This window comes from Dipteris shenzhenensis, chromosome 13 (genome assembly GCF_047967505.1).
Source record: "Dipteris shenzhenensis isolate YYH24624 ecotype China chromosome 13, Dip_SZ_1.0, whole genome shotgun sequence".
Classification (NCBI taxonomy): domain Eukaryota; kingdom Viridiplantae; phylum Streptophyta; class Polypodiopsida; order Gleicheniales; family Dipteridaceae; genus Dipteris; species Dipteris shenzhenensis.
This window is the reverse complement of record NC_141608.1, coordinates 47,585,315-47,612,501: the sequence shown is the minus strand read 5'-3', so window position 1 is coordinate 47,612,501 and position 27,187 is coordinate 47,585,315. Positions and strand designations below refer to the sequence as shown.

Genomic DNA, 27,187 nt, shown 5'->3' with positions numbered 1-27,187 from the left:
CAAAATTTTGTGTGGTTGAACAGAATGCTGTGTATGTTGTGTATGCTATGTAGTTACAAGAATCCCATTTCCACATTGTGCAATTCAATTCTTATAGCAGCCAACCGCATTTTAATTAGCACGATTGTAAGCACGTCTATAGCCAACGATTACAATTTCGAAAAAAACATTACAACTCCAAAACGTTTAGTTCACAAGGCATTAATTGATAGAACGTTGCACAAGGAAATTGAAAGCCAAAAAAGTGCTTGTATGTACATATAGCACAAAGCCAAGCCACGTTCTATGGCTTCCAAGTACAAAAAATAAGAGGAGTGTATATACAAGAGAGGCACGAAGCCAAGCCAGTGGCTTCAAGTTCAAAAAAGAGTAGCTAGTACTACTTCTACGACTAATCTAAGTTCTCGTGTTCTCGCTCCCTTCTTCGCCCCAACCAAAAAAGAGGAAAAGGCAGTGGCAAGAAAAGCTGGATCAACGGAGACAAGCATTATGTGACACCCAGCAGACATAGGAGCCTAAGTGGATGGGGAAAAGGGACAAGCAGGAAGAGGGGAGACTAGGGCGGCATGATAATGAATGAATAAGCAAACACTTTTCTTTATGTTCTTTGTACAGTTTTCATTTTCAGCCTTAAACCAATTCTGTGGTCATCCCTACATGTATATATTCATACAGTCCTTCCCACTCGCACAAAAATGAGTGCCTGGAATAATGTGGCGTCCATCATTCTCTGGATGTGGTTTCCATGCAGAGCAATATGCTCGCAAAAATACGAATAAGTGATTTAGGCTGCAGTGTCAAATTTTTACACACAGCATTGAGGTATCTTTTCTTAGAACCACATGTTAATACGACCATCCTTTTGACTTTACAAGTCATTTTGGCAACTGAGATTCCTGATATTCACACTCAGATATGGCTGACAATGAGGCGGATGTGGAGAAGGCCAGCTTCCTTGCACAGAATAGTACCATCTCCTTCTCCCAAGGCTAACAGTACAAGCCTCTGCTCAAAAAGGTTTTATTAAGAGCTTGGGATCCGTGCGACTGCCAGAGAATTAGCAGAAACCAGACTATTATACCAGCTCCAACATGATTTCTTAGTAACAAGCATGCCAGGATTCTAAATAGGTGGAAGATCCCTGCACTGACAACATTTAGGAACATGAGAATGCTTCACAGATGAGTACAAACAACCTGCACCAGCAGCATCCCTGCCAAAAGTTGACTATTACCGAGTGAGAGCTTTGTCCAGGTCTTTGCCACCTAGGTCCACCTCCATTCCAAGCAAAAAGTAAAATTTTAATTGCCCACCCTTTGAGAACGCAGCAAGCTTTGTCATGTGTGCCTTTTGGATGGGCCAATCACAACATAGAGATTGCGGTACCTGATATCAAACTGAAAATAATTGCACATAAACTTAATACCATTTCAACGGTTGCATTACTTTTTCAACGGTTTAATACAATATGTTAAACATACCAATTCAGCTAGTCTTCTGGGCACCTCTTTCAGAGCTAAGTGAAAGGATTAGGTAACTGCCAACTTTGGGGAAAGACAAAGGAGAGTAATCTCTAAACTCACATGTTTATCCATTTTCTGATATCGTCCTCCCATCCCGCAGAGGGTAGAACCGCTGCACTACTTCAAAATGCTGCACTTGTTCCAGTCCTGAAAGTTGCCAAACCGAGCAAGGAGTTTGAGAGTATACAGGTCTCACGTCCATTGGCTTCATTAGGTCTTGCTATTTGCATTCGCAGAGAGATTTCAGCCACTATACGCCGTCTTAGATCTAACTGTTCACTGTTCACTAGAACAAGCTTGTAGGTATATACCTTTGTGAGACTAGAATACATCCAATCATACAAATTTAGATTTTTTGTTGTTCTAAAGTCCAAAAATCTACCAAAAATATAAAAGAGAAAACGAAAGAGAGGGGAAAAAAAGAGGTAACAAAAACTTTTTAAAAACCAAAAGGAAGACATACTTAGCAAGCAAAGCAACACTTATGTCGTCATCAGTGCCCAAGCTTGTAGGTAACTTATCTTAAAACAAAAAATACCATGGTTGTCAAGAGGCTTACAACTCCACAAATCTCTAGCCCAAAAGATCAAATAGTGAAATGCGCACTTTTGTGACAGTATGATCAGTTAAAGGGAAGATAAAATGGAGCTTCATAGCCTCTCTAAAGATAACTCTACTTGAGCAGTAAGGTTTCCCTTAATGAGACAATCCTAGCAAGCGGGGGTTAAGCTGGCAGGGTTTTTCCCTGCCAAGCCTTGGAACTTAAGAAGTATGTTATAGTCCCAACGCAATAATTCACTTTCATGAAGGTATATAGAGTTCATCAGCACAAATTAGTGAGAGTTCTAGTAAGGCTTGAGGGTTAGCTAATCTAGAAGAGGTTAAGGGTAACCTCAAATTCAGTTCCTTGATCTTGTAGCATGGTCTGCCTACAAGAAACTAGACCCAACAAAAAGATAATGTCCATCGCCTATTAAAGCAGACCTTACAAATCTAGATAATTTACATAGCATTTACTCCAATACTTGCAAGCTATCCAGCCTTCTAGAGGTTTAAAAAGCAGCTACCTCACACTTAGATAAAGCTGTGACACATAACTGTGCATATATCAAGTTCACTGGCTCACACCATAAGGAGATGAGTCACCATGGTCAACACTTCTAATCGCGACTTCCATCATGTGCTATAGAGCACCGCTTCTAATAGCGATGGTCAACACTTCTAATCGCGACCTCCATCATCTCCGATCACGACGAAATAGAGCACCGCTTTCTGTCAAGAAGACCACAGCACCTCTTGAAGGTTGGCGGTCACCAAGATGCAAGGGAACTCACAACGTGGCTGGTTGAACCATAGTCATTGTAGGGCCTTCGCTACCTCGCATGAAAGTAGATCAATCACCACAAGGTATCAAGCCTAAAGCTTTGCAGGAAGCTTCAAATTTTCCATGGATAATACCTTGGTGAAAAAATCTGCATGCAACTTTGTCATGTATAGGACAATAGATCATGCTAATCTATCCTGCTTGTAATCTCCCACTGATACATTGATAGTGTATCTCAATGCATTTCGTGCAAGCATGAAACATAAGATTCCACGCTACTGAAATAGCACTCTGACTATCAATGAGACTAGGACTGGGTGAGTGGTGCAAACCTCCATGAAGATCCCCCAACAATATCCTGAGCCATAGACACAACTATTGTTGTGAAGGCAGCTCTGTACTCTACTTCACCACAGGTGGCCACAGTGGGTTGCTTCTTGCTCAACCAAGATATGCATGAGCTGCCAAGAATGAAACAATTTACAATTGTGGACAACCTACTATCATAGTCACCAGTCCAATTTGAATGAAATTGAACATCACCCCCCTAGCATAGAACAATCCCGATGATAGGTGCCCTGCAAGTATCTGAAAATGCGCTTAATTGCATACTAGTGAGTGGCCTTAGGGGTGTGCAATATCTACTCAATTGCAACACTCCGCACTGAATGTGCACATGGCTGCATATAATGATGCTAAACCATTTGATGTCACGTGTGTTTAAACTGTGGTTTAACAAGAGTTGAAATTGTCTTACAATTCTGCATGTTGAACTTGTGTAAGAATCCTTGTATATAATTGATTGTTTCATGACAATGCCTTCTTGTGGATTGCATAAAGTGAATCCTCGATTAATAGTGCAACAATCCCAAATTCAACATTGCAAATGAGCTTCAAGATCTTTCTTGAATTCTGAAATTTTCTCTTCATTGGTGCCTATGAGCAAGCAGCATGTCACCCACATAAAGGATGACTATCATCAGCAAATCCCCTATGTCCTCCTTCTTGACATATAGGGTACTTTCAGTTGGATTGTTGTTTAAACCCTAGATGATCAAATAAGTATGAATCTTCTCATTTACAAAGACTTCCTCATGCAAGTCCCCATTCGAAAGGTTATGTTAATGTTTTACTGATGCACTTTCCAGCCATGATGGAACTACTGAAACAATAACACCTGATTGTGGTCATCCTAAATGTGGGAGCAAAGGTTTCATCATAATATATCCCCTTCTGCTGAGAATAGCCCTTGGAAACCAACATTGCCTTGTACCTGTCAATGAAGACATCAAATTTTTGCACACCCACTTAGTCCCAATATCTTTTTGTCAGTGGATAAGTCCACTAAATCCCATGTGTAGTTTTTTGTGGATTGAATCCAGCTCAGCCTTCAGGGCTATCATCCAATGCTCATTGTCTTCAGCATCCTCAAAGCTTTCAGGTCCTTCTGCATCACAAAGTATACTCATCCAAGCGAATCAGTATAGTGTGACCCGCTTGAACCAGTCCTTGTCGTACTGGGGAGAGGAGTTAACAGCTTACTTTCCTACGAAGTTTGCATAAGCATCATGAAATACTGTCCTCTCCTCTAAGAGTTTCTTCCACATCATCATGTGTACAAGCTGCAAATAATGATTTTCTGCTATATCTTTCAAACTCAATCAAGGACTAATCTGATTTTCTGTAAAAACAAGATCCCTTCGAATCAAAAATCCTCTGAGTGCGAGAGACGATAAACCTTTTTCACAGCTATAGCAAAAAAAAAAGTGCTTCATTGACTTATCATTCAGTTTGTCTCTCATCTGTCGAGGCCATGTCCATATGCAGACAAACACCCTAAGGTAATCAACCTTGGGGTTTCCTCTCATGCCAAGCCTTATAAAAGGTGTGATTGGTTTTAAGGTTTTTGTCAGGCATCTGTTCAAAACATGTGTGGCAAACATATTAGCTTCCATTCAAAATTTATGAAGCAGCTTTTTGGCCTTAATCATACATTTGGCCATCTCCATCAGAGATCTATATTTTCTCTCAGCAACACCATTTCTGTAAACTGGTGCTTAATGCCTTTTTCATCCAAGTATGCCGTAAAAGCATCTGACATATGTTCACCCCCTTGCTATGTATACAGGATTTGCACTTCGCAACCTGTTTCATTTTCAACCCTTGAAACAAAATGGTGAAAACACAGAAATACATTAGATTTCTCCTTCAAAGGGTAGATTACGTAAATCTGGAAAAAAACATCAATATAGGTCACTAAATACAGATTCTTTCCCAAGGATGGTGTCCTCATGGGACCACATACTGTTAACACTGTGTATGCAATTTTCAGACAACTCTAACTGATCTATCCCTTGGAAAGGCTGTTACGGAAATTATATTTTTGATATATCTTGCTCTGGACATTATTATTTTAGTCAAGTGTGACTATGGCAAAGTACTCCATAGGAGCGCACCGGACGCGGCAGGGGTCCTAGTGGATACTTTGTGTGGTTAGTTGGGGACGCCTGACTAGCTTGTGTTTTGCCATGCTAGATGATCGGTATTGTGGGTGATTCCATGTTAATACTGATGTCGCTAGTGTTATTGGTGTTGTGCTTGATTATTGTACTTTGAGCGCGGTTATGTTGGGATCAGTTGATTCGGTGATTCGTTCAATCGATTGTTAATAACTAATGTAATTGGCGGCTTGAGTACAGGTGATGGAACTTATAGCGAGGATTGGAGTTAGTGCGAGGGTACCGATCGAGGTGTCGCACAACGCATTATGTATGGCCATGGGCCAATTTTGTATTTGCTTTATTATTGGAAGTTTGAGCAATATATTTTATAGTGGACATAATTCATTTTGGGCCCTAAGAAGGCTATGTAAAGCAAATCCCTCATTTTTGGATGAGAGGGATAGTTTTGGCTCCTTGGTGCTTTTATGAAATATCATAAATACTCTAGATGGGGAAGCGTGAGCCACTCATCTAGGGGGGGGCGATTGTACCCAGTCTACTGTTGCTTTCGTGGTGTGATTGTGTTCTTCTCCAATTTGATTAAGTGGTGAATTTGTGTGAAAAGAATTATCTTCTTGGTTTCAGTGGTATCAGAGCCTTGGTGACGCTCTTCTGGAGAAAGAAAAGAGAATATCCCTCGTGTGGAAATCCAAAGAAGGAGCAGATCTATGGAGTGCAGAGAGATTCAAGGAATTAAGGACGGATTTATCAAGACCTACATCTAAGGACACGGACCTTTAAAAAAAAAAAAGGAAAAATTGTGTGACAAGAGCTTCTCTGTGAGTGGTCTACTTTGGAAAGAGAAGTCTGTCTGCAGACCTTCAGCCGTCGCCGTGAAACGTTGGTATGCCCAAGCCTTGCATTAAAACAAGCCGTATTGATCTCGACATAAGAGCCTGCACAACAGCCGCCTTTGGAAGCCTTGGGTCACGAATTGTACGCACAGCCGTGTCTTCCGCGCCGCCGTTTTTTTGGAAGAGCAACTGTGTAGCGCAGCCGCGATACGTCAGAGGCTGCTGTCCTAGCCTCTTTTTTTCTTTTTTGACAGCCCCCTTAAGAGACTTTGGTAGTCTCTCTCTTTTGCGCGACCCTGTCGCAGACCTACAATATTCGACAGCTGGCTCGTCCACACAGCATTGGGAGTTGCACCAATCGAAATCATTGCTTGTAGGACTATCAGTCGCCACTGAGCCCGCTACCCGTGTGAATTTCCAAAACATTTAAAGAAAAATTGTCTCTGAGTCCGCGCGTAGAGCAGATATGTATTCAAGCAGTCCTAATACGTAAAAGTGACATTTATTATTACTCTGCCATTACAGACAGCTAATAGCAGCCCCATCAGCACTTGGTTTTTGCGGCCACTACTTTGATCCGCACTGACACACTGTCATCTGCCAGGGTTGTCAAGCAAAAAGTTCTTTGCCAAAATTCAAGGTATAAGGCTCAAAGGTCTTCCAAAGAATTTATTTATTATTTAAAAAAAAGAGAAAAAGGCAAAGCAAAATCTGAGAAGCTCAAATCAAGAAGGCGATTGGAACCACGAAATCACCAAGCAATTAATTGGAGATTAGTCGAGCACAAAGACGACTATGAGCGACATCATCGGTTACATATCTCCCACTCTAGTCCTTTCTACTTCCGATCAAAGAGCGAGTTAAGTGGTTTCTTTGCTTTATATTTCATACACTTAGTATCTGTCGCCATCCATTTCTTACCATACACTCGAATTACACTTTTTCATCCGTTTATTTCTCATATACTTTATCCTTATTTTCCTCCGTTCCACTTTATTTGTACTTATCGCATTATCATGGCGCATCAGCCACAACCACCCACGCTCCAAGAGCAGTTAGACGCACTTCAGGCACAGTTGGCCGATGAGCGTGAGCATAGGGAGAGATTGGAAACGAGAATCAATGATAAGAAAAGGAAGAGACATTCATCTGACGATGAGTCATCCGACGATGAGTCCGACGATGATACTATTATCAGGAGAGTCAAAGCCACACTGAGAGCACAAAATTTGAGGAAGAAGAGTAAGATAAGTAGAAAAGCTTTCTCATTTCAAAATTTCGATGGAAAGAAAGAAGCACGCACTGTCTTGTCTTGGATTAGTCAGCTAGATGATTATTTGTCAGGGGAGAAAGTCTCTTCAAAAGATAAGATTAAATGTGCTGCAAATCATTTAGTAGAGAGTGCTGCACTTTGGTGGAATATCACTAAGCACAGTAAAAGGTGACCAAAATCTTGTAAGTCTTTTCAAAAGCTCATCAAGAGAGATTTCTTTCCCTCACATTTCAAAGCCAAAGCTAGACAACAGTGGGATACTTTCAGGCAGTTCGATAAGGAAACGATCTCCACTTACACTGATAGATTTTGGCAAACGTTGATTCAATTACAGTCCTTAGAGAAAGTTAATGAGCGAGATTAACGCAAGAAGTATGTGGCAGGTCTAAAGTCTAAGTTGAGAGCCGAGATTAACATGTTTCATCCTCGCTCACTGAGCTCTAAAATTTCTCTTGCAATGAATTGTAAAAGAAAGAATGGGATCCCAAAAGAAGGGAAAGATTTGGAACGGCATGTACCTTTCCATAAGAAAAAGAGATTTGATAAAAAGCTTTCTTTAAATCTAAAAATGCTTTTGTTCCACAGAAGACAGATTCTTCTTCGAAGCCGAATGGTGGAAATTTTCCAAAGAAAGAAATAAGGTGTTTCAAGTGCAACAAGGTGGGACACATCGCCACTAAGTGTCCCAAAAGAAGGAAGACCCCGACTGCGAAAGCACACATGATTGACGACGAAGCAGCCAAGCAAGAGGGAGGTAAGTATAATTGTCATGCTTTTCTAAAGATGAAAGGTTTCATTAATGGCCAAGAGGTTGTTATTTTGCATGACGATGGTAGTACTCATGATTTCATTTCGAAAAGAACCTTAGCAAAGCTAAACCTAGAGTCTTTCCCATCTAACTATAAGGTCAAAGCTGCTTTTATCAAAACAAAGTACAATTGCACTAGAGAAGTCAGGAATCTTGAAATCTCAATGAAACCTTACAAGGATACACGAGACTTTCTAGTGGCGCCCCTACAGGGAGTGGACATCATCTTAGGAATGCCATGGAGACACCAATATAATCCTAAGATAGATTATGATTCACATCAGATGTGGATTGAGAAGGACAGACAAGAAATATGTCTGAAAAGCTCAATGAGACCTGAGATCAGTTCTTTACTCAACCATACACAAGCCAAAAGAGCAATTAGAAAACGTGAGAAGACATATCTAATTTTGCTGAATATGGTAACGGCTACTCAGCCAAACACTAAGCCTACACATCAAAAGTTTCTTTCTCAAATTTTCGATCGTTTCTTAGAGGATTTACCACCTGGACTACCATGTTCTCGACCTGAAGATCATAGGATAGAAATCCTACCGGGTAATACTCCACCTTGCAAAGCTCCTTATAGAGTCAATCAGCTAGAACAAAAGGAAATTCAAAAGCAAGTGGAGGAACTGATAGAGAGAGGATTGATAAGACCCAGCAGTTCTCCTTATGGAGCACCTGTCTTATTAGTCAAAAAGAAAAATGGAACCTATCGAATGTGCATAGACTATGGTGCACTAAACAAAATCACAGTGAAGAACAAATATCCAATCCTTAGGATTGATGATCTTTTGAAAGGGGCCAAGGTCTTCAGTAAGATAGATCTCAAATCCGGCTGTCATCAAGTTCGTATGGTAGAAGAGGATATATATAAGACTGCTTTCAGAACTCAAACGGGACATTATGAGTTCCTAGTTATGCCTTTTAGGCTAACTAATGCTCCAGCTACTTTTAGATGAATGATGAATCGAATCTTTCTTAAACACCAATTTTGTGTGGTAGTATTTTTCGATGATATTCTAGTGTTTAGCAAAGATACTGAGGAACATAAGGAACATCTGAAGCTAGTCTTTTCACTCTTGAAAGAAAATCAAGTGTACATAAATCTTGAAAAGAGTAGTTTCTTTCAAGATCAGATAGAGTATTTGGGTCACATTGTATCCGCCGATGGGATTCGAGTGGATCCAAAGAAGATTGAGTGCATAGTCACATGGCCTAAACCCCGAGATATACATGAATTAAGATCATTCTTAGGATTGTGTAGCTTTTACAAAAAGTTTGTCAAGAATTTCGCATACATTGCACATCCATTGACAGACCTTCTTAGAAAAGCTAAACATTTCTTATGGACTGAGCGTTAAGATAAATCTTTTACAGCTTTGAAAGAAGTTCTCACACAAGCTCTTGTGTTGCAACTACCCAATTTCTCTAGACCATTCTTTGTAGTTGTAACCGATGCTAGTCGATATGGAATTGGAGCCGTACTTATGCAAGATGGACATCCAATAGCATATGAGAGCCGAAACTTAAAACCAGCGGAATGCAATTATAGCACATATAATAAAGAATTAACCGCTTTGTGCATGCCTTATGAATGTGGAAACATTATTTGATGGGATCTGAGTTTTTTATCAAAACCGATCAACAAAGTATCAAGCATTTGTTGACTCAGCCACTAATATCCAATAGGCACATCAAGTGGGCATCATTTATACAGAGTTTTCAGCCTATGATTCAATATCAACCTGGCAAAGAAAATATAGTTACTGATACTCTTAGCAGAAAGCCAAGTATTAATCACATCATTCCTGTAGAGACCTAGCCTTTTGAAGGTATGAAGAATTCTTATTAAGGGGAACCAGAATTTTTCGAGATATGGAACAAATTAGAGAATAATAATTGGAATCCTATGTTGGACTATTCATGCAATGATGGACACCTCTTTTATCTAAAGAAATTATGCATCACTCGACCCTTTAGAGAAATTGTAATGGAGAAAATGCACCAACCACCATATATGGGACATAGGGGAGTGATTGCCACTTTACAAGTGATAGCAAGAGAATTTCATTAGCCTACTATAAGAAAAGATGTGGCTAAGTTTGTAGCCGAATGCATCACTTGTCAGAAGATCAAGAGTTACAAAGGAAAGATCCCAGGATTGCTAATGCCTTTGCCAATTCCTACGCAACCTTGGGAACAAATATCTATGGATTTCATAACAGGTTTTCCTACTACAGCGAATCAAAATGATATGATTTGGACGATAGTAGATTGCTTTAGTAAGCAAGCTTATTTCATCCCATGCAAGAAGACTTTAACAGCTCAGCAAGCTGCACATTTATTGATCAAGCATATCTTTGTTCATCATGGCTTGCCAAAGATTATAGTGTCTGATCGAGATTCGAAGTTTTGCAATAATTTTTGGACTACATTATTTCATAATCTAGACATTAAGTTAAATTTCTCATCAGCCTTTCATCAAGAATTGAATGGACAAACTGAAGTTACAAACAATACTATTCTGGATATGATAAAAGCTTATGCAAGAAGTCAACCAAAGACTTGGGACAAATATCTTCATCTCTTACAGTTTACTTATAATAATACTCCTCATTATGCAACTGGAAGAGCACCCTTTGAGATTATCTATGGGAAGATTTTACCTATTCCTATCACACGATTGACCCATAGAGTGGAGGCAGCAGATGCATTTACCCATGACTATCAAAATATTTTCAAAGAGGTTCGAGAAGCCATTGCAATAGCTCAAGAGAAGTACACAAAACAAGCTAATAAGAAACGAAAACACATGCTTGTTAAAGAAGGTGATTATGTACTTCTTTGGATTGAGAAAAGAAGATTGAAGAGTGTTAAAAAATGGCCAGTAATCAAGATGTTCCCACGTTTTTATGGACCATTCAAGGTGATTCAGAAAATCAATGATCTAGCTTATAGGCTTGAATTACCTGATAATTGAAAAATACATAATGCTTTCCATATCAGCCTCTTAAAGCCCTTCAAATGACCTTTACCTATTCATCCTATCTATGAAGAGGGTCCATTGATTGTTGATGAAGAAGAAATTCTAGAACCTGGATGCATTATTGATCATCAACAGACCTCGACCCGAAAAGGAATTCAATACTTGCTCAAATTTAAGAATCATCCAAGAGATGATGCTCAGTGGATGCCTGAGCGGTTCTTTCGAACTTTTCCAGACCTCATTAGTTCCTATAATCAAACACGCAACTGAGGTCAGTTGCAATCCAAGCAAGAGGGATGTTACGAAAATTATATTTCTGATATATCTTGCTCTAGACATTATTATTTTAGTCAAGTGTGACTATGGCAAAGTACTTCATAGGAGCGCACCGGACACGGCAGGGGTCCTAGTGGATACTTTGTGTGGTTAGTTGGGAACGCCTGACTAGCTTGTGTTTTGCCATGCTAGATGATCGGTATTGTGGGTGATTCCATGTTAATACTGATGTCGCTAGTGTTATTGGTGTTGTGCTCGATTATTATACTTTGAGCACAGTTATGTTGGGATCGGTTGATTCGGTGATTCGTTCAATCGATTGTTAATAACTAATGTAATTGGCGGCTTGAGTACAGGTGACAGAACTTATAGCGAGGATTGGAGTTAGTGCGTGGGTACCAATCGAGGTGTCGCACAGCGCATTATGTATGGCCATGGGCCAATTTTGTATTTGCTTTATTATTGCAAGTTTGAGCAATATATTTTATAGTGGACATAATTCATTTTGGGCCCTAAGAAGGCTATGTAAAGCAAATCCCTCATTTTTGGATGAGAGGGATAATTTTGGCTCCTTGGTGCTTTTATGAAATATCATAAATACTCTAGATGGGGAAGCCTGAGCCACTCATCTAAGGGGGGGGAGATTGTACCCAGTCTGCTGTTGCTTTCGTGGTGTGATTGTGTTCTTCTTCTCCAATTGATTAAGTGGTGAATTTGTGTGAAAAGAATTACCTTCTTGGTTTCAGAGGCATTCCTACGCATCTTCCCAAAACGCATCCTTCACAAAAATGTCTTGGACGGGTCTCCATTGTAGCCATATTCAATCCCATACTATATCTCTGTAATAGTTGCAAACTGCCATAGTTCACATAGCCAAATTTGGCATGCCACAATTTTGCATCTTTCCCTGCAAAGGGTACTGTTGCCATGCTGTTGTCATGTGTATCCAACTAGTAAGTGGTTATAGCAATGACTGCAATGTCATCAGATCTTGTTTAAAGATAATCTCATCAATATTCAAAGAGCTGCTCTCTAAGATCCTGGATCTTAGTCAGACGCTATGGCATTCTATCACCCTCATGCATATTCAAATTCTTAAGTTCCTTCTTGAGAAATGAAAACCTTGCCTCATTATTTTCTTGATATGTGGTTTTGTGAAACATGCCATGCACGCAAAGAGAACCTGCAAAACCTGATGTGTGGAATAATAAACCGTTCGATTGACAAAGAGATCAAGAGAAAATCTTGGGCATCACGGACATCCCATCTCCTTTGATCAGCTGTAGCAGCTACAACTGCTGCAGGTGCCAGTGCAACTACCACTAAGGCATATGTTCTTCCAAATGTGGATGGTGCATTAGGTGCAACGTTGGACGAGGTTCACCTCCATTCACTAGACTCCATAGACCTTTGGCAGCCATCACATTCTTTACCATGAAATTCCATGGAGTGTAATTGGTGCCATCAAGCTTGTTCTCCTGAGACAAAGCTTCCCAAACAGGCTATCATTTTCAGCCATTGCAAGAAAATCTGCAAAGAAAGAACTGACCCCCACTACTGACTCAAAACAGTAAATGGGCTTCAAATCTACAAAAGAAATGCCGATACCCCAAATAATTGACAGGATGGACTGACTATACCTCAATTTGAGTGTAAAATCCCCACAAATCACTGATTCTTACCATCAAAACCTGCAAATGTCACTATGATGCAAAAGCCCCAAATTTCATACTCAATATACAAATCCGTTTAAATTTGCACAAGCCCCAAAGTCTGTAATGCCAACAAGGCACAAAAATACAAATGCCCAATGTACTCACTAAATCTGCTTGCAAATAGGGAAGCAGACAGCAACCACATACAACGAACCGGCTGTTGGCTGAAGTGGCTATATGAATGAGCTACATAATGGCTGTAGGTATGGCTTCATAGGTCACAATGAAGAAGAAGCAATGGCAGCTCACCGGTCACGAGGACAAAAGATGAATGTAAATGCTTTCTTAATGCAAAATTTAATTTATCCCAAAGAATATGTGTGTGTGTGCGCGCGCGCGCGTGTGTGTGTAAGAAATAGTGTGAGAGAGAGAGAGAGAGAGAGAGAGAGAGATTCCGTGCTAGCCCTCGTGCTCCCACGCTACAGCTGCTTGTTTCTCCCTCAGTTTGACACCCTCAAGGTTCCTTTTGACGTCCGTTTTTTGTTCGTACGCTCTGTCAGAAAAATTCTGGGGGAAAAAAAAATCGTACTGTCAAAAATCCGTATGATTTTGTTCGTACAGTTTGCCTGTCAGGGAAAAAATTTTAATGTCAAAAATCCGTACGATTTTGTCCGTACAGTCAGAAAATTCCGTACAGTTTTGTCCATACAGTCGGGGAAGTCCGTATAGTTTGCCTGCAAGGGGAAAAAAAAAATTGTACTGTAAAAAATTTGTACGATTTTTTCCGTACAGCCAAGAAAAAACCGTACAGTTTTGTACCTGTTGTGCTTTCCTCCTTGTAAAGCGTTGCTGCTTCCAAGTTTTTTCCTTAACTCGAATGGCGGATTATTCCTATGAGAAAACCTTTCACAAAGACTAGTCGGTTTCCAACAAGAAACAAAAACAGGTGATGGATTCAGATGATTCCCTTCATGACTGTGATGAGGCTTAGCTTGTTTATGAGGTTATGCATGAAGGGTTTGAAGACACCCGTAAAGGTTGGAAAGATCCACTTCCCACCACTGGCATTATGATGGAAGTGGATGATATATTTGATCCAGTTAAGGAGTATGCAAAGCATGCCATTATAATTTTCTTCCCATGACGGATGCCTGCTGCTACAGATGTTGGGAATTGGTTGACTCGAACCCTGGGTGGTTCTTATGTCAAAAAAGTTCATTATGCAGCGAGGGGCTTTTTTGAGATCATCATGGCTGATGAGGAGCACCGTCAGGTTTTACTGGAGCACTCTCCTCTTTTCTATGGCCAGCAGATGGTCCATGTTCTGCCCTGGTCTCCCACCCGGGATTATCAAGCATTGATTCGGCATCGTTGCCCTGTTTGGGTATAAGTTGTGGATTTTCCTCAATGCTTGTCTTCTCTTCTACCTAAAATTGCAGCTTCCCTCGGTAAGGTGGTATGTCCACCGCCACCCAATGGAAATTCGAATCGCTTCTGCATTTTGTGGGACACAAATCATCCCACTCCAGCTTCATACTCAGTAACTGTCAATAATGTTTCCATGGGGAGTGCCTTTTACAAGCTCAAGTGGGGGCTGTTTGCAGGTGCTTGCTTTGAATGCAAGCAATTTGGGCACATGGCTTCACAATGCCCTTCCCGAGCTCCACGGATGCCAGTGCAAGCTGAACTGGTTCAGCCTTTGAATAAGAATGCAAATGCCTCTTCTGTGGTAAAAAACAAAGGGGTCAAACAGTTTTTCTCTGTTCAAGACAAAGACAAAGCCCCGGCTGTCTCACATGGTAATGCTTCTTTTCCTATGCCTTTGTCCTCTCCACCTCAGGGGAAGGGGGAAAATTTTTTGACTGATGGATGGCAAACTCCTCGCAAAGTGATCTCCCGCAGGCGACCTTTGCCTTCTCGGACTTGGACTGGTGCATCCTCTCATGGGAAAACACCTTCTGAAAACTCTAGTGTTGGCTTGACCTGGGCTACTGTAACTACAAATCACACCTTGTTTCTTGAAGAAGCTGCTGCACTTTTGTCCTCTCCTCAGGCTGATGCTTCATCCCAGGGCAGAGGCCCGGACATTGAGGTGGAAATGCAGACGTAGACAGCCCGTTAGTTGCTGTACATACCTGTCCCATAACTGTAAATATGCTTGATCATCTGAAGTGTGTTACTCTCAATGTACACGGAATGTGTGATGATCGCAAATGGAAACTGGTCTAGATGTATATCAGGCAATTGCTAGCCTGATATAATTGCTTTGCAAGAGCATAATCAGCATATGTATGCTGGTCAAATAAGCCATTTTGCTGGTTATGATATCTTCTATGCTGGAGAGCACTCCTTTTCTGTGTGGCTTTTTTGGTAAAGCACAACCTTCAACCTGTTGTGGCTCTCAATGATCGCCATGGTAGATGGATTATTGTTCAATGCCTTGTTCAAGGGGAAATTTTTAAATTTAGCATATGCCAAATTTACATGTCAGAGTTTGACTGAGCTTGCTCATCTTCACCCTTTGTCTTTGGAGGAAAGCATGCTCTTATGTCAGGCTCAATTCTCTCTTCAATCTAATGATCGCAGAAAGCTTGCTAAATGGGAAACTCGATCCAGACAACGGCCATTTTTGGATTAAGACTACTCTTCCAAGCAATTTAATGGGAAACTCGATCCAGACAACGGCCATTTTTGGATTAAGACTACTCTTCCAAGCAATTTTTTAAGAGTTTACACTACAAAAGACAGGCTGCCAATATCTGTCGGATCCGGATGCCTGATAGTTCTTGGTCAACATCTCGTTTAGAGCTTGCTGATTTATGTGTGCAGCACTTCTCCACTCATTTTGGGCATCTGGATACTCTTTCTCCTCGGGTCGTGTCTACACATCAGCTTCTTTTGCAGCATATTCATCCAATTCTGTCTGATGCTCAAGCTTTGGAACTTAAACATCCCTTCACTGAAAGGGAATTGTCTGATGCACTGAGATCCTGTGGCAGATGGAAATCTCCAGGATGGGATGGTCTCACTGTTGAATTTTTTCTTGCATTCTGGGATCTTCTTAAATTCACCTTGCTGCAAATGGTAAATACAGCACGGCAAAATCAGCAGATGCCTTTGTCATGGAAAAAGGGTCTTCTCAAGCTGATTCCAAAAAAGCTGCTATGTGATTCACTGGGTGATTGGAGGCCAATCACACTCATGCCAGTCATTTACAAGATCATTGCCAAAATGGTGGTTGATCGGATTAAAGGTTATTTGCATGATGGGTTGCATCCCTCCCACTATGGCTTTGTTCCACTTCACCATATCACAGATAACATTGCCAATTCTTATATTGGGATTGAATATGCCAAATACACGCAGCAAGATGTTCTACTCTTGCAGGTAGATATTGCAAAAGCCTTTGACACAGTTCAATGGGATTTCATCTCGCAAACTATGCAAGCTTTGGGGTTTGGACAAAAAATGCAGCAGGTTATTTACTGGCTTTACAAAGATAGCAATACGGCTTGCATTATCTCTGGGGATATCTCTAATGAGTGGACTCTTCGTTGTTCGGTCCGCTAGGGATGCCCTCTCAGTGCTTTACTGTATGCCATTTCTACTCATCCTATGCTGCAATATATTGATCATCTTGTGGCTACATGATCACTTCATGGCTTGGAATTGGATGCTAATCGCAGCATGGTTGCTCAAGCTTATGCTGATGATTCTTTCTTTACCCCGAAGAATACGCCCCATGATCTTGGTGTCTTGATGTAGGCCCTCTCTATTTATGGTTTGGCAGCTGGTCTTCATGTTAATTTTCAGAAGTCTAAGCTGCTCCCTTTGTGTTCCAAAGACTGGCATAGTCTATTATGGCCCGGGGATATCATTCCACCCACTCAATTTGTTCGTCATCTTGGTTACCCTTTGGGGTGGAAACTCACTCGCCGACAACAAACTAATTGGGTTTGGGCTAAGCTTCAGAGAAAGCTTGAGTATTGGAAACTGGCAACCTGGCCTTTGCACGTTCGTCTTCAAATAGTGCAGTCCATCCTTGTGGCATATTTTGCTGCACTGATGGCACTTTGCCTGGATGCCCTTTTGTCTCCCGCTTACTTCTTGACTGGAAGCATGTTCTTTCTCATCTGGAATAGAATGGACGGCAATCTTTGCTTGGGAATTCTTTGAGAGCTGAAAGCATTCACTGGTCGAAAGTCTTTCAGCCTCCCTTGGCTTTATAGGAACTTCGACGTTCCTACTTTGTCTCGTTTAAAGGCATCACCTCGGTTGCTGATGTTATGGATGATGCTGGTACTGTGCTCCCCTTTTCTCTAGCAGCCACTACATATGGTTTGGGCTCTCATTGTTGTCCTTTGTGGCGACAAATTACTTCTATGCTTTCGCCCTTTGTTCCGATTCCTCCTTTGGAACTCCAGGACCGATCGGAAGATTGGACTTTGACTTCTCCAGGGTCCTCTTCTCGTCCTTTGAGGCTATCTCAGATTACTGTACCTGCATTGTATAAAATCCTTTTGCCTCAACCTTGGGTTTCAGAGAGAGGCGATTCTGTTTGGCGAATGCATCGCCCAGCCAAGTCGTGGAGGAAAAGATTACAGCACCTTTGAGCCTATAAAGTACCGCTTCGGCAACAGGTTTTCTTTTGGCGAGTTCTTTTGGGAGTGTTTCCATCTGGACAGCTATTAGCTCATCGACACATTGCTCCTGCACTTTGCCATAGATGTTCTGCTTCTTCGGAGACTGTGCCTCACTTGTTTTGGCATTGTCCGTGCTCTCGTGAGTTTTTTGATCTGCTTCGACAGCACCTGCGAGCGAGATTCCCATTTGTTCCGTTTGGGAAGCTCTTCTGGCTATTTGGGTTTCATCCATCCAGACCGGAGTTTCATCTTTTCTTCGTTTGGGTTCGCTACTGGGCACTATGGACTTTATGGACATATAGGAATTGTAAAGTCTTTGGTGATCCTACTTTCTCTCTGTTTGGCTTTTTTAGGCGTTCTCTGCGGCAATCTTTCTTTGATTGCTTGCAGACCCGCTGCATAGATCATGAGGTCTTTTTGGCATATACTGAAATTTTCAGTTGATGTAATTGTAGCACCTTTTTTTTTTTTGAGGTTGCCACTCATATAATATAATCAATCAAAGATTTCACCAACAAAAAAAAAAGTGTGTGTGTAAGAAATAGAGAGAGAGAGAGAGATTAAATTAATGTTCTATTGATCTCCTCTAAAGATCCAACAGGATCTATAGGACAAACCACATGAATACTCTTTCTTGTTGCAGCTCTAAATAACTGTGCCCCTTATTATAGTATGAAATCAGTGAATTAGTAGTCTGATCTTCTTAAATGGGAGGAACGAAGGCAAAAACAGTGGAAGAAGGGGAGGATAAAGACAAACAAAGAGAAATCACAAAAAACAAATAGCCTGACATCGCTAGCAAATGATGCGCGAAAGGGTTTGGGACAATGTGCAGACATTGATGCTTTAATGACTTACGTAATCTCATGATTGTTTCCTCAGCTGAAATGCACTGATCTGACCTCCTTCGGAACTCTAACTGTTTCTCTTCATCTGACATATCTAACATAACTGGCAGCTCTTCTAAAACCGATGATAGCAACAAAGCCGTTCGCCAGAGATCTCTCATTTCGCGAACAAGCATCCCTGCTCAATGCACGGAATGCATTAGAACTCATAATGGTGCCCCATGCCTACACTGCGATCAGATATGCTTGGAACATCATTTAGTCTTTCCACCATAAACATCAGCTTTATGGTCGTAAAGTCAATAATAAAAGTAGCATTAAAAAAAAGGTTTGGCTTACACACAAGAAACAGGAATACAGCATACCAGCCCGATATTTTGCAAAGGACTGAGTCAATAACTTGGAATCTTCTTGATCATTCAGGTGTGCCCCTTCAGTTTGGCATCTCTCATCCGTTGTGGAACAGAATTTATGAACGACTGAAAAATCCTTCATGCTCCTATGTAAAGCAGCCACCTTGAATTACAAAAACCAAAACTTATGAAAAAAGCTTGTTTGGGCAAACAACACAATGAGAACCTACAGAAGGAGCTAGAACCACGACGCTTTGTATATCTACCTTTGCAGCATCAGCTGATCTCATCTTCAAGGATTCTTTTATGATCGCAGAAGAGACAGGAACCTACATTTCGCACAATCAAGCATCAGAAGCAAACTTCAAGATAGTAAAGCTAACCAAGTATTAAAACTTTTGGTCGAATGTTATATCACCAGCTCAGTACATGCTTTTTGCACACAGGAAATCCACTCCTGAAAGACTTGCAAATAATGAAAAAGATGCCATTGAAGAACAAGATAATTATTTAATAGAAAAAGGAACAAATTATAATGCCCGACATGGTTAGAAGCTTTAGAAATTCAAAAAGAGACCTATCCTTTAAGTCAGGCATCTGTGTATAAAGATCTGAGCCTGATCTCACGATGAATCTAAGACTAGACTTCTCACCTAGCCACCTGCCAGATTGTCCATTGCATGGAAGTTTCCACCATATTTCATCTTTTGCAGAAGCAAGGTTAATACCTACCTTATATAGAAGAGGCTGGGAAGGCGGACAAGTTTTCGTATTTCGAACCGCTGCTTCATCGGGCCATGTTGTTTATGGTTCAATCATATCTGACTGTTCAAACCACTGAGAGCTGCATGTGCACACATAGTCACTAACGATGAGTGTTGATTATGGGAGGGAGGAAGGAAGAGATGGATTTGATGTAAACTTTCGAAAACTTCGAGCAATGAAGGCTAATTTCTGCTCAAAAGGAAGTTATATATCTCTGGATTTCAACAATGTATATTTTGCAAGACACTCATGCTCCCCTGGTGTCTATGTCATCATGCAGCTTCATCAACCTTAAGGCTTAATGTTCCTTTCTCGAGTAATTTTCTGCCCTCCAATGACACAAGGATCTTTCCAAATACGTTATGGAATGCCTCATGTGTAATCAAATACTCTAACATGATTTTGCTCCTTGCCTATTCTGGGACAGATAGTCTATGGTTTTATAGAACTTCTACTTCCCTAAGATGTCTGATGGTATTGACCACATATGAGAATCATTGCCCAATTCAGCAAGTAAGCTCACTGCATTCATGTAAGAAGACAATCAAGGCATCATAAGCTGCCCACATATCCATCTCCCCATTCTATTGTATTGATTGGATGCGCTCCTTTGAATCATGAACCTCTTGACAATTTCCTAAAAGATCGACACCCATTCTTTCAAAGTGCATTTGCTCAAACCTGTTGGCGATTTTTTAAATGATTGACACCCATTCTTTCAAAGTACATTTGCTCGAACCTTCTCAGAGATTTGACAAATAAAGAAAACTTTACAAGAACTTCTTACCCAAATATGACATGTATATGATTCCACAAAACACTAGGCCACCTAATTTCCAAAGAATGAAAACAAAATGTGAAGATTATTGTCAAATGAACCCGCATCAAGCTCACACCCTTAAGTTTATTGATTGTAAAAGAGTCCTTGTGCAGGCTAAGCCAGGCCAGTAAAATAGCCTCAGAAAACCAAGAGAAGCAAACACTGCAAGCCTATGATATTCAAGGAAGGAGATTTATCTTGAATAAGGTCGTCATGAAAGATACCCAGGTTCTCCAAAATATCAATGAGCCACGCTATGAACTTCAACTACCATCCGATTGTCATTTGCATAATCATTTTCATGGCATGGACAGGAAACCCTTCCAAAAATTCTACCAAGGCCATTGCCCAAACATGATCGACCCCAACTTCCAAGGCATCCATCACTGCACTGCTGCTTGCTCTATCGACCTGCTAGCCAGCCCACCTCCACCCTATTCATGTGTCTACAGCCCACTTCCCTTCACCTTCTCCACCCCTAGAACACCTTCCTTCTATAGGCACCCCTGCAGCCCATTCGACAGGCCAGTTTCACTAATCTCCCCGTCCTCGCCACAATCCGCCACCCATCTCCTTCACACCTTTCGTAAGGCCTTTCAGCGTTGACGTTCATTTTTACTACTCTTTCCAACCTTGTTCTCTCATGCACATGCAATCTCACATGCTGGATCACTCACTCATTTGTGCTACTAGGGGAATGAGTGAACACACACAACCACCATTATGCAAATGTGCCAATTATGAGCTATTTATGTAATCTTAGTACGGTAGCTCAAGAGAAGAGAGGAAAGAATGCCACAGGATCGGCAACTATCATTCTATTGCCTGTGTAATCAACAACTCATATGAGGATTTACAAACAAACTTCCCATCTGCATGATAGAATTGCGTGCGAAAACATCAAGACAAGAATGTCCAATAGTCTAGAGTCTTTATGTGTCTTAAAAAAAGGGTGTGAGGGAGAGATTCCATTAGAGTGTGAAGGAGATCCAAAAATCATGCAGCTGGCCGTGTGCCTAGCCCGTGCCTTCGGATTTAAAATCCCTCGCATGAATTCATGAACTGCTAATTGCTCGATTCTTGCCATGGAAGCTCAGAATCAAAACAGTAGATGTCCACATGCACCTTTTCATCATTTCACCTGCATGCAAGTTCCGTGGGCTTAACATTTACCCGATAACGTTGTGGTCCGAACCTTGAGGGGTACTCGGGGTCGATGGATGCCGGTTGTCGAAGAGAGAAAGAGGGAGGCTTTGATGTGTTGTGGCAAATGCCAAATTTGGGACTTAATGAGTCGATCCGCCTTAATCGATTTCCTTGGTGCAGAGCGTGGGGTCCAGTGATCCGCGTCAGGTAACAATCTTGGTTCTTGTTCGGTGAAGCCTTTTGAAAGCTGACTCGAGGTCGGCGAGCTACGTGGGTAGATGGCATTGACATCAAGTGGGGAATCGGCTGCCACTTTTCCTTGAACTTCTTGATCGTATGCACTGCATTAGGGTGGATTATCCTCAGGTGTGATTTTTTATTTGAACATGCTTCTTTTTTCAACGTCCCTCGGTCCATTTCTCTTGCGGTCCTCAACATACTAATAGCAAATGGATCCACATGGGACGGTTCTCAATGAGAGGAGCTTTGAGGTGACTTCAGCACTTGTGAGAGAGAGTGTAACAAGGTGGCCTTGCTAGGATTGGGAAAACCGAATGGTCTGTCTTTGCTCCTTAGCCTAAATGTGCTCCTGCTGCACAATAGCCTTTTGGCAAAGATTGAATTCCTGGGCCTTTGGTCATGTGAGTATAGCTTTGATTGAGGTGATGTGCAAAAGGTCTTTGAGCTAGAGTTGTTACACGGTCCTTAGTCAATATTGGGCCTTGTGCACCTGCTGTAGCATCAAGATACTCTAGTTCATTGTAGCAATGCAACTCGAGCGTCCACCTAGGATATGGAGGGGTTTGCTAAACCATGTCTGGAGATCGGTGAACATCTTTGACTTGTTTGCCTTTTTTGCTTGCAAAGTTTGGAGTTGGGCTCTCAAGGAATTACACTCTTGGGCTAGATTGGATACATAGGGGCCTTTGGTATCGCTTCAACTCCAGTCACTATCTCCCACCTCAACCTAACGACAAGATGGCTTCAAACATTCATCTTTCACAAAGGGTATTTTGAACCATCAAGTTTACACAAGTCCTGAAACCTTGGGATCGGACACAGCTAGCCAACAGAACGCAAAGGTCTTCTTCCTAAAACGGAATCGCCTCGATCTCAGGAGGTGCTAGTTCCATCAAGGCTCAGTTGTGTCACAAGATTCGCTCTGACAAGGCACCGATACCTTGTTAGAATTAGGGGACTGTTTGAACGGCAACCTAGAAGTGTGCAATACACTCCTCTCTGTAAACTCCCTCATTACAGCAGCAAACATCACTCAGAAAGCACAGCAACCAGAGAAGGAATACTACTCACTATATTCATCCACAACGCGTGGGGAAAAACTACTGTCAAAAGAACCAGAACATCCAGTCCAGAGTGCTTGGTAAAATCACGGTATAGAAAGACTACTAAGATCTACAAAAGATAGATATCTGCCACACTATACACACGTGCAGGGCCTTTAGAGGCTTCAGTGAATGCTAAGAATGACCAGAAGAAATGGCCTATTTACGTTCAAAGCCTATGTGCAAAGCTTACAACTGCAAGAACCTTCCTTGATTCCCAAGATGATGGGCGGCTCGCAATAATTGTAATCCGATGCGTGCTAACATGCAATCCTGCCCCTCTCCTGTGGTGCCGATAACATTGGTGGCTAATATTCTTGCCAACCTAGTGGGCACTCACAATAGGGATTGCGGGAGGATCCTGAAGTCCGTAAAATAGCCGACCAGATTTGTCTGCCCTGCCCAACTTGGTCTGTAGATCAACCAACTGGCAGTCAACTTGTTTTGATACACTTCTGCTCCAGATATAGGAGCCTACTGCCTGGGCTATAAATGGGCCCTGGCAATCGCTCATACAGGCTGATTGGATGGTTTGCTGCAGCCAAGAGTGCCACGTGGAGCCGTGATATATCCTACTGCTGTTCCAGCCTTTGCCAGTTCTCCAATGATGCTCCAAACCCCATGCAAAGGTACTCCTATCTGCTCCAGCTCCTTGACCACCTCCACTCCTCATGTGGGGGCTCACAGCTGGGTCAGTGACATTCCAACATTGAGAACACCTTTTGGGCAATCTTGTTCCAAGAAGAGAGCGCACACACAGCTGAGCCGGAGTATTTGAGCTCTCTAGGCTCCTCTGTAAGCCTTAGCAAGACAGCGAAAACCCGCAAAGCTTGGGCTTGTGCAGAAGGGGGACACCCTCTAAAACAGGAAAGCAAAGGGCTATCCTGCAGGTTGAGTATCTGCAGAAGAGGGTTTGCAGAACCTTAGAAGTTCAGCGACTAATTCTTCAGAAGAAGCAGCAATTTCTCCAGAAGAGGTGCACAATTGCCAAGCCTCAATTGCATTAATCTAGAAGCAGGAGTGTGGGTGAGCCGATGAAGAAAAGAAGAAGACCAGAAGCATAGCGGCTGATCAAGCGCAGGGGCAGATCGTTCCTAAGCACTCAGCAGGGCAAAGTGTATTAGGGGAGATAACAGCAGCGACGCCTCTACAAAGACACATCAAATCATGTGACAGCACTTCCCATCTTCAAACAAACAGAATTGATGGCTGTCCGAACCTGGCTGAAAGTTGTTTCAAACTCTCTTACATACTCATCAGCTGCAAATATCTCATCTTTGGTCCTGAGTATGGGTGGAAGAACCACCTTCCCATAAATGACCTCAAATGGAGCTTTTCCAGTGGAGCTGTGAACTTTATTATTATAAGCAAACTCCACTAGTAGGAGGTACTTTTCCCAATCTGATTTCTGCTCAGCCACGTAGCATTTCAGCAGACCCAAAATTGTTAAATTTGCCACTTCACTCTAACCATCTGTTTGGGGATGAAAAGAAGAGGAAAATTTCAGTTTTGTCCCCATATTATCAAATAAAGCTCTCCAAAATAAACTAGTCATCTTGGGGTCTCGATCATTGACAATGGATTTAGGCATACCATGATGCTTGAAAATCTGTGCCAAAAAGAGCTTGGCCATGTGATCAGCCTTTATGGTTTTGCACACTAGAATAAAATGGGCTTGCTTACTGAATCTATCAATAATAGTCCATATTCTATCATTTCCAAACTTTGACCGTGGCAAGTCAAAGATAAAATCCATTGCAATACTTTCCCATGGCGCTTGAGGCACGGGAAGAGGCATCAATAAACCACGTGTTTTATGTCTGTCATACTTGACTTTCTGACAAGGCATTCTGTGAAGAATTGATGTATGTCCTTGCGCATACCTGGCCAATAAAAATACCTCTCAATAGCTTGGGTTGTGGCTGCAATCCCTCGGTGTCCTACATACGGAGGTGCATGGCATTCATCCAAAATCTTTTGCCTCATCTCTTGGGTGATACATAAATAGTCATCTTTCATCAAGTACCCATCTTTCATTGAATATCGACGGGATGACTGTCCCTCTTGTATTTGCTGAAATATTTCACCAAAATCAACATCATTGGCATATTGCTCCCTCATTTCCTCAAGATCCCTGTGATGTGCAATTGTCACATTACATACCTGAGGTCTTCGGGACAAAGCATCGGCCACTCTATTTCTTGCTCCCGGAGTATGGACAATCTGAAAATGATACATTGACAGCATGTTTGCCCATTTCATATGCTTTTCAGAGAGCTTAGTCTGTGATAAGAAACATATTAGACTTTGGTGATCAGTTTTGACAGTAAAATCTGCACCCAAAAGATAATGCTTCCATGTATTCAAGGATGAACTACAACCAACAATTTGTTTTCATAGATTCCCAGATATCTCTCGGCATCACGTAATCTTCGGCTTTCGTATGCTACTACATGTCCATTCTGATGCAATGCAACCCCAACACACTCTCCACAAGCATCGCAATAAAACATCAAAAGGTTGATAAAGATCCGGGACTACAAGAATAGGCTCTGTAGTCAACTTCTCCTTGAGTGTATTGAATGCTTTCTTCTGTGACATTTCCCATGTGAAGGCTGCATTTTTCTTGGTAAGATCATGTAGTGGAGCTGCAATATCAGCAAAATGCCTAATGAATCTCCTGTAATAGAAACAGAGTCCTAAAAAACTACGGCCTTCATGCACAGTTTCCAGCTCTGGCCATTCTTAGATGGCTCGGATCTTTGCAGGATCCATCTGTATCCCATTTTTTGATATTATGTGCCCCAGATAATGGATCTCTTCCAAAAAGAATTCACTTTTCTTGCTATTGGCAAAAAGCTGATGATTTAGAAGTTCTTGAAACACCAAAGCAAGATGTTCTCTGTGCTCTTCTTCTATCTTTGAGAAGACTAAGATATCATCAAAGAAAGTACCTGTGAAGTGCCTGTACTTTCGAAAGATGCAATCCATCATTCTATTGCATGTGGCTAGAGAATTTGTTAACCCAAAAGGCATCACTAAGTATTCATACAACCCAAATGTAGTGCAAAAAGCTGTCTTATCCACATCTTGTGGTTGTATTCTGACTTAATGATAACCACTCTTCAAGTCTATCCTGCTGAAAACTGTTGCTCCACTGAGCTGGTCAAGCACATCATCTAAGCGTGGTATCGGAAATCTATTTTTGATGGTCATCTTATTTAATGTGCGGTAATCAATACACATTCAAAAAGAACCATCTTTCTTCTGTACTAAAAGTACCGGTGAGCAAAAAGGAGATGAGCTGGGCTGAATTGACCCTTTGGACAGCAAGTCCAGCACCTGAGCCATAATCTCCTCTCTGAGTCGCACTGACTCTATCAGGTGGTCTATTTGGTGGCTCATAACCAAGCATTAACTCTATCTGATGATCTTCTGGTCTCTCTGGGGATAACTCCCCTGGCAAAGCATCTGGAAAAAAATCTTTAAAGTTCACAAGAAACTGAAATTTATCATTGTCTACATCATTCATTTCAGCATGCATATCATTTTCTTTTTCTTTTACAAAAACCATGTACGCGGAAATTGCACACTTTATTGCTTTACCACATGTAACATTAGATACAATGGAAATAGTTTCCCCTTTATTCCTGACAACTAAACGCTGGTTTTTCCCTCTATGGATAAAACTCAGTACCCTCTCAGGGTATTCTATCTTGACTTCCTTTCTATGAGGCCACAGTGTACCAAGTACAACATCATGTTGCTTGAGAGGAGAAATTAAGTTGTTCTCCTGATCTATATAACTCTGTACATGGACATGAAGCTTTCCAATCAAAGGAGTGACTTGCACTCGATTCCCATGGAACATTTGATCAACATCAAGAGCTCTGCCTAGCTCTTCAGTTTTAATCCCTAATCTCGGGGCTAAATCCCCAAATATGAAATTGTCTGTAGACCTTGGATCAAATAAGATTAATGCTTGCTGATCTCTTACCTTTCCCCATGATAGCAAAAGCTCTTTTTCCTTTGGGTCTGAGGTACTACCCAAAACATCTGGCACTGCTCCCACCATTGGTCTAGGTGGTACTTGTGGCTTTTTCTGCTCCTTAGAACCCGAAGG

At 41.5% G+C, this 27,187-nt stretch overlaps 1 protein-coding gene across 5 annotated transcripts in view; it reads right to left on the bottom strand.

The window, feature by feature from the left end:
* Window positions 1–395: 395 nt before the first annotated feature.
* LOC147895499 (CCA tRNA nucleotidyltransferase, mitochondrial-like) overlaps window positions 396–27,187 on the bottom strand; it is a 113,259-nt gene continuing 86,467 nt past the window's right edge. Inside the window, exons 11-16 of one of the 5 annotated variants that reach the window (XM_087383658.1) lie at window positions 19,257–19,319; window positions 19,003–19,153; window positions 18,648–18,815; window positions 1,584–1,670; window positions 1,235–1,397; window positions 396–1,146 (exon numbers count right to left, since the gene is read on the bottom strand). In XM_087383658.1, coding sequence (XP_087239784.1) covers window positions 1,588–1,670; window positions 18,648–18,815; window positions 19,003–19,153; window positions 19,257–19,319 — 465 coding nt within the window. In that variant the 3' untranslated portion in view covers window positions 396–1,146; window positions 1,235–1,397; window positions 1,584–1,587. Of the gene's footprint in view, window positions 1,214–1,234; window positions 1,398–1,583; window positions 1,671–18,647; window positions 18,816–19,002; window positions 19,154–19,256; window positions 19,320–27,187 lie in introns of those variants that run through there. The other 4 variants (XM_087383659.1, XM_087383660.1, XM_087383661.1 and 1 more) reach the window with 4 other exon arrangements.